Source organism: Bombina bombina, chromosome 6 (genome assembly GCF_027579735.1).
Source record: "Bombina bombina isolate aBomBom1 chromosome 6, aBomBom1.pri, whole genome shotgun sequence".
NCBI lineage: Eukaryota > Metazoa > Chordata > Amphibia > Anura > Bombinatoridae > Bombina > Bombina bombina.
The window spans coordinates 1,012,329,684-1,012,341,747 of NC_069504.1; the positions used below are offsets into that span (position 1 = coordinate 1,012,329,684).

General features: G+C 39.1%; 1 protein-coding gene across 1 annotated transcript in view; it reads left to right on the forward strand.

Moving 5' to 3' along the window:
• The window catches only part of VWF (von Willebrand factor), a 424,292-nt gene that overhangs the window by 183,744 nt on the left and 228,484 nt on the right, over positions 1 to 12,064 (forward strand). The window contains exons 24-25 of the mRNA XM_053718732.1: positions 8,981 to 9,094; positions 9,570 to 9,726. Of these exons, the coding sequence (XP_053574707.1) occupies positions 8,981 to 9,094; positions 9,570 to 9,726 (271 nt within the window). The remainder of the gene's footprint in view (positions 1 to 8,980; positions 9,095 to 9,569; positions 9,727 to 12,064) is intronic.

A 12,064-nucleotide genomic window follows, 5' to 3' on the forward strand; every position in this document is an offset into this window, starting at 1 on the left:
GGGTTTCATGTCCCTTTAAGAATGTTTATCCTATCTCATTTGCTGTGCTTAATTAGGGACAAATATAAGCAAGATCCTGCATTGATCAAGCCTCAGATGTAGCATGTTGATGGCATCTATGGGTTGCACTTCTGCATCTCTGGAGGCTGTGGAAACCACAGGGTGCAAAATTAAGTTACAGGAATAGGAGTGAAAATAAATAACAAATATACACTGCAAAGTTTTTTGTTTTTTTAGTACTAATAAACATTTTTATAGGGATTTAAATTTTTAATTAATGTCCATCTTATTTTCTATTTTCGGTTAACACTGGGATAACATTTACATTTTGAACATTAGATATAGAAAGGCCATTTCTATTGTAATATTCCTTATTTCTTCCTTGTCTTTCGCACTCTGCTTTAAGGTTGTATTGAAAAAGTTGGTTGGACAAATCCATATCGACACCCAATTTCATTGTCTTGAAAGTGGGTTGGGGAGGGAAGCCATAAGCCGTAATATACATAAACAGAACAAAATTATTTGTATCAATAGTTTCAGATATAAAATAGATTGCATTCTATGAAAATGAGAAAAGTGTTATACAAACACAAATAATATTAACATAACATTTAAATAGATTCTAGCTATAGTGCAAGTATAAAATACACTTGAAACATTTTTAATTCTTACAAAGGCAAAATGCATTTCAAATGGTTCTGTACCTTTAGGAATCTTGTTAATGTATGGAGACTTCTCAAACCCTTTTTAGACTTGCCCATAGTGTGATTTTACTTTGAAGAGACATCAATCACTTCAAGATATTAATATAAATTGTTTAATTACATGTAGTCAAACAACATTGCAATATACGTATTTATTTTATTCTTTTTGCCTGTAATTTAATTCAGAATATCGTGAGCTTCCCAATTCATGTTAAACATGGAAGTGCAGACACAGCTATATTCCACAGTCACTGGTTGCAGCTTTGGAGCTATAGTGAGACAGCAGCTTCCTAACCTATACAACAGCTCTGAGCTTGTGATTTGCAGTCCCCACAAACTTGCTCTTCCAGGGTAATTGAGAGCCCTTGCTCACGAGTGATTGGTCACTTGCGAGCAGGGAGCTGCATTGCACAAACAATTTGTTGTTATTCACTCTTGTCCACCCAGAATGTCTAATATGGAGCTCTATGATTGGTTAATGTGTAAAAGAGATTATTATATGTCAGGGTGCCAGGAATCAGACTGAGACAAGAAGTGCAAAAACAATCACACCTTTATTAATAACAAAAATAATAAAAAGTCCAAAAGTCAACAAGCCAGGAGTCAAAACCGGAGCTGGTAGTCAGACGAGCCGAGTCAGTAACCAAAGTGAGTAGTCAGATGGGCCAGAATCAGGAACTAGGAGAACAGCAAAGTCAGGAACAAGTCAGGGATCAGGAACCAGAAGAGATGTCAGACTATCCAGGTAATACACAGGAACTTGAACACAGGAACTCACAAACAGGTCTGAGACAAAGCAAGGGCAAAGCATACTGAACAGAGGCCCTTTAAATAATAAGTGATGACATCACAATTCTGAGACTGCAACCTGTCTCACACGGATAATGTACAACAGTCTGGCCATAAGAGGGCGTACAGGAAATGAGCAGCATCACACACTCTGCACCAGATTCAACAAGAAAAAGTGAGCAAAATGGCTGCCAGCAGCACATGGCAAACAAAGCAGGGAAAAAACCCTGACAGTACTCTCCCCTCAACGACCCCTCCCCCATGGGAGGACAAAAGGCTTATTGGGGAAATGGGCATGGAAGGCACGGAGAAGGGCGGGAGCATGAACATCATAGGAGGAAACCCATGAACGCTCCTCAGGACTGTAGCCCCTCCAGTGAACAAATACTGTACGCGGCCCATGGACATACGAGAGTTAATAATGGTAAACCGATTACAAACAGTGGTAAACCAATTACAAACCAATGGTTTCAAGAGGGAGACATGAAAAACATTGGAGATGCGCATTGCAGGGGGAAGGTCAAGAGCGTAGGCCACAGGATTGACCCGTCGGAGTATCCGAAAAGGACCAACATAACGGAGAGCCAGTTTATTGGAAGGCACACGAAGGTTCAAGTTGCGAGAGGACAGCCAAACCCTCTCACCAACCTGGTAGGAAGGTGTGCGGGCAGATGCCTACAATCAGCCTGGAACTTTTGGCGCTGCATAGAACGATGAAGGCAATCCTGAATCTACACCCACGTGGAACGGAGTTGCCGGAGATGCTCCTCCAAAGCCGGAATACCCTGAGACATAAATGAATCAGGCAATAAGGATGGTTGAAACCCATAATTCGCCATGAACAGGGATAACTGGGAGGAAGCATTAATAGCACTATTACAAGTGAACTCTGCCCAAGGTAACAGTTCAGACCAATTATTGTGGTGATCTGAAACATAGCAACAGAGGAACTGTTCCAGAGCTTGATTAGACCGCTCCGCAGCCCCATTGGATTGAGGGTTATATGCCGAGGAGAAGGAAAGGTGGATCCCCATTTGAGCACAAAAGGAACGCCAAAATCTGGAGACAAACTGGCTACCCCGGTCTGACACTATCTCCTTGGGTAACCCATGTAAACGGAAGACCTCACGGGCAAAAATTGAAGCAAGCTCCTGAGCAGTAGGCAACTTCTTCAAGGGAATGCAATGTGACATTTTAGATAAATGGTCACCCACCATTAGGATAACAGTATTGCCATTGGAAACAAGGAGCTCGACATTGAAGTCCATGGAAAGATGTGTCCACGGACGCTCACCATTAGCAATAGGTTGAAGAAGACCAACAGGTAGATGTCGAGGAGTCTTATTCTGTGCACAGACTGAGCAGGAGGCAACATATGCAGCAACATCAGAACGAAGACCCCGTCACCAGAATTTTCGAATTACAGACCAAATCATTTGGTTCTTGCCTGGGTGACCTGCGGCTTTAGGATAGTGGTAAGTGTGCAATAGGTTAGTTTGAATATTCTCAGGTGCAAAGCACTTACCACTAGGTTTCTCAGGAAGTGCATTGGTTTGTGCAGGCAGGATCTCCTCCCCTAAGGGATAAGTCAAATTAGTACGTATCGTGGCCAAAATATGGTCAGAGGTATAACTGGAAAAGGTACAGACTCCTCCTTGAACAGAGGTGAAAATTGACGAGAGAGGGCATCAGCCCTAACATTCTTACTACTAGGCAGGTAGGAAACCACATAATTAAACTGAGACAAAAATAGCGCCCATCTGGCCTGTCCGGGCGACAAATATTTTGCTTTGGATAGATAAGTCAAATTCTTGTGGTCAGTAAGAATGAGCACTGGTATGCTATACCCTTGAGAAGGTGCCTCCATTTCTTGAGTGCCAAAATTATGGTCAGTAATTCCCTGTCGCCAATTTCATAATTGCACTCCGCTGGAGACAATTTCTTAGAGAAGAAACATCACGGATGCAAGGATCCGTCAGGCATAGGACGTTGAGAAAAGAGGGCACCTACTCCAGTCTCAGGAATGAAATGGTTAGGATGAGCCAGGACTGGAGCAGCAGCAAAGGCAGTCTTAAGACTCTCAAAAGCCTTATTGGCAGTAGGTGACCAATGGAGTGGATCATTCTCCTTACGGGTCATGTCAGTGATAGGTTTGACTAAGGAAGAAAAGTTTTTAATAAACTTCCTATAGTAATTGGCAAAGCCCAAAAAATGTTGAATAGAGTGAAGACCAATTGGGCGAGGCCACTGCAGACAACTTGTCAGGATCCATGGAGAACCCTGCAATGGAGATTACATAACCTAGGAAGGTTACTTGAGTCTGATGGCACTCACATTTTTCGAGTTTACAAAACATTCTCACGTAGTCTCTGAAGTACCCGTGTAACATCAGAATGATGAGCCTCAAGTGTGGGTGAGTGTATGAGGATGTTGTCTATGTACACCACAACACACCGTTGCAACATATCTCGTAGGACATCATTAATAAATTCCTGGAAAACAGCTGGAGCATTACATAGACCAAAGGGCATTACAAGATACTCATAATGCCCGCTCCTGGTGTTAAATGCTGTTTTCCATTCGTGGCCCTCCTTAATCCTAACGAGATTGCATGCTCCTCTCAAATCAAGTTTAGAAAAGACTGTAGCTCCCTTAAGGCAGTCAAAGAGTTCCGTAATGAGTGAAATAGGGTAAGCATTCTTAATGATAAGACGATTAAGACCCCTATATTCGATGCATGGTCTTAACTCGCCACCCTTTTTCTTCACGAAGAAGAAGCCAGCCCCTGCAGGAGAGCAGGATTTGCGGATGAACCCCATGACAGAGCATCGGCAACATACTCCTCCATAGCTCAATTCTCTGTAACCGAGAGAGGGTAAACCCATCCCCGAGGAGGAATAGCTCTGGGGTTGCAGGTCTATGGCACAATCGTAAGACCGGTGAGGAGGCAACGTACCAGCACGCACCTTGTCAAAAGCTTCTTGGAATGCTCAGTACTCATCAGGCAATTGAGATACCATAGAAGTGCACAGGACTTTGACTCGTTTCCGAAGACAAGTGGAAATACATTGAGGAGACCATAACAATATTTCGGTCCTACGCCAGTCGAGATTGGGATTGTGCTTTTGGAGCCAAGGATAACTCAGAACAACCGGAAAATGCGGAGAGTTAATCACCTGGAACTGGAGGGTTTCAAAATGGAAAGCCCCAACAGCCATGGATAACAGAGTTGTTTCGTGAGTAACGAGTGCAGGCTGAAGGGGCCTGCCATCAATGGCCTCAATAGCAAGCGGAACAGACCGAGGCAATACAGGAATCGAGTGCTGTGATACAAAAGCCCTGTCAATGAAATAGCCAGCAGCACCGGAGTCAACAGGACCCTAGGTGCGAGCATTTAACTGTCCGTGTAGGACAAGACTTTAAATGGTGGCCCTGTAACCCGCAATAGAGGCAGAGCTCCTCCATCCTTCTAAAGGCCCTCTCCGCCTCGGAGAGATGCGTGAATCCCAACTGCATCGGACAGCAGTACCTGGTGACTCGGGACCAAGAGACATGAGAGGAGAGGGAGGCATGGGTGGGAACGATAACGTAGGAGACAACGGAACAGGAGGCTTCTGCAAGCGCTCCTTAAAAGAGTGCCTCTCTCTGAGTCTGATGTCAATTAGGTTTAAAAAAGACACCAATGCCTTGATATCCTCTGGTAAATCTCTGGCAACAACTTCGTCTTTAATCGCATCAGAGAGCCCATGAAGGAAGACGGCAACAAGGGCTTCATTGTTCCAATTAAAATCTGCGGCAATCGTACGGAACTCAATGGCATACTGAGCATCAGATCTCGTACCTTGCTGAATGGACATGAGTAATTTGGCAGCAGAGGAGGAGCGAGCCGCAACATAAAATACCCTTCGAAAGGAGGCCACAAATTCAGGGTAATTAGAAATCACAGGTTTATTAGTCTCCCACAAGGGATTAGCCCAGGCAAGGGCCATGTCAGACAGTAAAGAGATGAGAAATCCCACCTTAGCTCTGTGAGAGGGAAATGCCTGAGTTAACATCTCAAAGTAAATGTCCCCCTGGTTCAAAAACCCTCTGCACTGATTAGGATCACTTCCATAACACTGAGGTAGAGGTGCAGAGCTGGACATGCTCCTGGTAGGACTAGGTGCAGCAGCGGAAACAGGAGCAGTCATAACTTGTGGGACACTCTGGTCTGAATGAGTTTGCAGGGCTATTGCAAATTGATCCAAGCGGTGATCCTGTTCATCTATCCTGGAAATGATGGTAGGTAAAAGTGGATTATAAGCACCATCAGGATTCATGGCCCTTGCGTAATGTCAGGGTGCCATGAATCAGACTGAGATGAGAAGTGCAAAAATAATCACACCTTTATTAATAACAAAAATAATAAAAAGTCCACAAGTCAAATAACAAGCCAGGAGTCAAAACTGGAGCTTGTAGTCAGACGAGCTAAGTCAGGAACCAAAGCGAGTAGTCAGACGGGCCAGAATTAGGAACTAGGAGAACAGCAAAGTCAGGAACAAGCCAGGGATCAGGAACCCGAAGAGACGTCAGACTAGCCAGGTAATACACAGGAACTGGAATACAGGAACTCACAAACAGGTCTGAGACAACGCAAGGGCAAAGCATACTGAACAGAGCCCCTTTAAATAATAAGTGATGACATCACAATTCTGAGACTGCAACCTGTCATGATGTACAACAGTCTGGCCATAAGAGGGCGTGCAGGAAATGAGCAGCATCACACACTCTGCACCAGATTCAGCAAGAAAAGGTGAGCAACATGGCTTCCAGCAGCACATGGCAATCAAAGCAGGGAAAAAGCCCTGACATTATATCTATCTCTAATTAGCCATAGCAAAGTAAATAAGATAAATAGCATTCAAATGGCTTTTTTTAAAGTTCTGTTCCATATCTGCAAAACAGGGCATATTTCTCTAGGAAATAACAGTTTTAAATACTTTTATTTATTTTGCTTGTATATCTTTGGCAGTGCAGTGAAAAATATTTGATGCATAAATAAAAAAATAGCTTAAATGCCCTTTAATGTTTAATTTATTTATTGTTTCTTTATTTTATTAAAGCATGTTTTTATAAAGATTAGTAGATGTAACAACCTGAGCAAAAACAACACAGCATGTTTTTTTTATACTCTACACACTTCCAAAATTACAATGTTAGACAGTTCTCAAGTGTGGTAGCTCAGAATTCCAGAACGTTATTCTAAAAGTTAAATCAAAAAAGAAGATTTATCATACCCCGGGAGGACATGATTCGGACATGGTGAACTGCTTGTGCAATGCCTCCCCCTGCAGATTTGCTGCCAATTGGCCGCTAGCAGGGGGTGTAAATCAACCCGATCATATTCGATCGGGTGGATTGATGTCCGCAGCCTCAGAGGAGGCAGACGAGTTAAGGAGCAGCAATCTTAAGACTGCTGCTTCTTAATTCCTGTTTCCGGCAACCTGAAGGCTCACGCAGAAACAGGAGTCTATGGCCCTATTCAGGCCATGATAAATCAGCCCCAATGTCTTTGCACAAACAATATGAGGTCTGGTCCAAAATGATCTAACCAAAAATTATCAACAACAAGAATAAAATATCAAGAATACTATAAAAGTGAATAGCGCACTTAATGAACATTAACTTTCACAAACTATGACTGGATGGGGCAAGCAAGAGGGAAAAAGGGATAAAGAAAAAAGGGTGGAGAGGGAAAGGGCAAGCACTATGACATAATAACAGCCAACACCCATAGCTCCCACACCTCCTAAACAAAACCATTTTTCCATTTTGGCCAAAAACTCAACTGTTTCTTTTACTTGACTCAGCAACCATAAACCCACCTTGCTCCACCTCCACACAATGCACAGCTTGGTTGCTAATAGGATGTGGATCATGAGAAACTGCTGAGTTACTTCCAAGACATTTAAAATTCCCCCTACTTCCACAGACTATCAAGTCTAGGGTAGGATAACCACACATATATATCAGAGCTTTCAGTTTCATATTCCCTCAAGCACTGAGAAGAGTTATCAGCTACAATCTGAGAAAATTGAAGTGGTGTAAGATGCCATCTGACCAAGATTTTTAAGTAAAATTATATCCAATTAGTGCAATGTAAAGTTTTCTTTTTTTTTGTTTTGGTAAGTATAATTGCTATATGGTCTGGGGTAGAATTTCCCACTAGGTCACTATCCTATGCTCCTATCTGCCAAAGTCAGATCTCTGAATGGCCAGCTAGCATGATCCCATAATGAAACATGAGAGGCTTGGTTAACCATTTTGATGCTACCCAACACTTCTCTGAACTAGTGGGTAACCGTATGTCCTAGGGAATCCCCACAATCTAAGAAAACTCTGTAGACTAAAGTGTTCAAATTTGAACCCTACTGGCTTATCTGATTGTTCAAATGCAACTAATTAATCTGGTTTGCCAAATCTATCATGGGCAAATAAGTTTTGCACTTATACAAATCCACACTCTGTTAATGAGTCCAAGCAAGTATTTGGTACACCACACAAGCGACAGACCAAGTCATAGAAGGGTGTAGAACTATTCCTAGATTATGATGAAGTGATTGCCAAGCATTCTAATTGTTTCAAATGGTTTAATACTACCTTATTAGTGAGGCCTGTTGAACTCTTCTATAAACCAGAGAACTTACCTTGATGTCTCCATGCAGCTAAGTGAGAAAGACATACCTGATTGTGATAAAATAGAGTAATCGGGGGCACCAAGGCTCCAATAAGAGATTTGTTCGTTTTCCATATAGTTCAAGATGAGGCATTGTAATTATCCCATTACATTTATCTTGGGACATTCAGGGGAATCGAACCAGGTATAATACTTTTGGCAATATAGACATTTTCAATGTGGTGATCCTACCCAATCAGGATATCTTTTAGAAGTTTAATCATCTGAATAGGTTCCTGACCTCTGTAAGTAGTGTCCCATAATTAATGGCTAAGCCCTCATTGAGGTCCACCCAAAAAATATTCCAGTATGCTTGAGAGATGTCAAAGACCAATTGCATTAATCTATCCATCCATTAGTAACTCAAGAGTTGCCAAGGGTGGGTTAAGGGCATATGCCTTCTTCTTATTACAATTTATTTTGTTAATTTAATGTTTTAAATTATAAAGGTAAACAACTTTTTAAAAATGATTTATCAGAATTTATATTTGCATAATTTTATTTATGAATAAAAAGGGAACTGAAATAAAGGATTATGTTATCTCATGAAATGTTTTTTTTTTAGTTGACCTTTACATTTTAAATGTTTTTATTACATTGTTATCAGATACGCTATATTTAAAATGGTTGTATTTAAACTTGAGTATTAATCTCGTAAGATTTTGGTGAATATTGAGATTTTTTTTTTTTACTGCAAATTTAATAGCATGTTGAGTAATTGTAGCTTTTGGATAAGCTTTCATATTGTGACAAAATAATTTTGTTTATACAGTTTTCTGCATCATTAACCGGATCACTATGTCAAGACAATGTGATGAAGCAAATTGCGGTAGAAAATGCCTGTAACATTCTGATCGAGGAAATGTTTGCAGAATGTGCAAAACTGGTAGGTGACTTGATAGGTTGATACTTAAAATATCAGAAAAACACAGAAACAAATGAATTGTAAAAGGAATCCTGCACTTTGCTCAAACCTTCCATAATGGAAAAAACATGAATACAATTATTAAAATCACAACTGCAAAAATGTTTATTTTGCGGAAAAAAATAAATAAATTGTGAGCTTTGCATATCACTTCCTCTCAAGCTCTGAATTCACAAATTGTTATATTGTTTATCTATATTTTGATATAGTTGGAATAATGATGATGCTCTGTTTTTGGATGATAATTTCTAAGGACCCTGTTTATTTTTATTTTTTTACAAATAATTTGTCTCAGGCTAGACTTTCCTACCTCAAAAATATGCCTTTATCTTTGATCATTTATGTACAGTATATGTAGATATTTATAATATATTTCTTATAATAATGTCTTAGCAGTTTTTTACTTACCATTTTTGTCTAATTATCTCATGTTAAGGTAAATCCTGAACCATATTGGGAGATTTGTAGATACGAAACCTGTGCTTGTGAATCCATTGGGGATTGTGTATGTTTCTGTGACTCTATAGCTGCCTATTCTCATGTCTGCGCTCAGAAAGGAGTAAATATACAGTGGAGATCATCAAGATTATGTCGTGAGTATAAAAGATCATAATTACACCTGACATTAGCATATTATAGATATCAAAGGTTCTTCATAAAAAAACTAATGACAAGAAAGCACTTAAAGTCAGCCAAAAAGTCCATCTCACTATAAACATCCAAAAAATGAAATAAATAACTAACTATTGGCTCTGTTTGTACAAATTGCCCTAATAATATCTGACACCTGTTTGTTCACTACCAGTGCAAAATCTTCTTGCTGTTGTTGTTCAAAAACTGACATTGGCAGCATTAATCTTGTAAAAATAAATTTTGTAAATATATTAAAAGGTAAATGGAGGGTGGCACTATAGGACTGAAAAGTTATAGGGCTAAAAGTAGGAGGACACTGTTTCAATTTAAAAATTGTATATAACACATTTATTTAACAGTAAATATTCACAGAATTGGACACCGGTGTCTGTATACACATATATTTACAAATAAAATAAAATTAAAACACGATATTGTGATAAAAAGATGTTTTGTTAACTTGCTTAGTATAGCAAAAGTTCAATGGTAGATTCGTTAAAACATATATACTGTGGTTAATACACTGACATATAGGTTGATATAGCGTGTTCAGTCAGCAGAATCATTAGTTGGAAATAATATGAACACAATTTCTGACAGCAGATTCGTTAGTTGGAAATAGTGTGAACACAGTTTCTGACAAGTATATTCTTCAATATATGGTATAAAAAATGTTTTGTTATTATGTTGCGTTTTATAGATTATTGATGCTATTGTAGCAGTTTACGCTGTCCTACTCCATATAGAGATTTGTTGTAATCCTTACTACGGATATACCATAGGGTGCCTTGTCAGCTGTGAGTTTATTTATGAAATATTTTTAACATTTTTATAAATAAGTGTCAGTGGGGAATCCTTAGTTCTATATACTGTTCAAGCAAGTAAAATTGAATACAGCACTCACTACTCACAAAAAGCACGGAGGGGCTTACCAAACCCATAAAATTCAAATAAAGAGGTAATCTCCAGCTGTGGTGAGCAAAGTGACTTATTTATTGTTCATACAAGGTCAAAATACAGCAACGTTTTGGGCTAACAATAAGCCCTTTGTCAATGCTTGACAAAGGGCTTATTGTTAGCCCGAAACGCTGCTGTATTTTGACCATGTATGAAAAATAAATAAGTCACTTTGCTCACCACAGCTGGAGATTACCTCTTTATTTGAATCCTTAGTTCTAGCAAGTATTGCTCACCTTCAGATTGTTAATCGTACCTGCAGTGTTTACCAATGCTCCTTGCGTGCCTTCAATCGATAGTGTTGAGAATAGATTATGGTCCTGTTATTTGTGATAAGCTCCCCAACGGCTAACCCCTCTGGTGTTGTGATTCCTAGGGTTCCGTTCCCCTTCTCACATAGGTACCAGCTTTCTCAATTATCTCTCTCGGTTGCAGGAATTGTATCTAACAATCAAAAATGAAACGTTGCAGCTTTAGGTGTTGTAGCCATTTTACCGGTTTGTTCCTTTACAGAAGGCTGATAGTGTGTGCACACATTTAATCCAGGTATGGTTCAGTCAGGTGATCTACGCGTTTCGGCAGGTTGCCTTTCTCAAGATCTTTCTCAAGATTAGAGGCAGTGAACAGCATTTATTAAGGATCTGCACTCATATAGATGAATATAAGTGAATCCTAGTTGGACAGCCCCACTGAAATCTTTTAATGTGACAATACATATGATATATACATTTAAAAAAAAAATCTGTTCATATATTAAGAATGATATTGAGTTAATCTGCTTAAATGTACTACAACTAAATTAAATTGAAGTAAACATACTTATAACATGGATGTGCAAACATTTCTTTTCATTATTTGTTTGCAAAACAAAGGACAAATTTCACTATTTTTTATCTGAAATGTCTGTGTTTATTAACTAAAGAAACTAACAAAGTAATAGACAATATGTACATTACTTCATTTAGTTTCTCCAAATAATAGTTAAGGGAAACAAAATAAAGAAATAAACTTTCATATTTATTCATTAATTTGTTTAGCTAATGAATGAATTTCAGATAATTTAGTGCACATGTGATATACATGTATTAAGATAAATTACAGTTTAGAATGACATTGTTATACTATTGCAGGCAAAATCAGTGTTATTTTCAGTTTTTATGACATTCTTTGATTAATTGCCAAAACTAATTACATATTTCATTTATAATTTTAGTTTGAAAATCATATAATGCAAACAGAGCAAGGATCAGATAATATATTTATGCTTATCTTCTGAACTGAAGCTTACATTTTTTTGCCCCCAAAATGTAGCATTAGCAGATTAACATATTATCTTTGCAT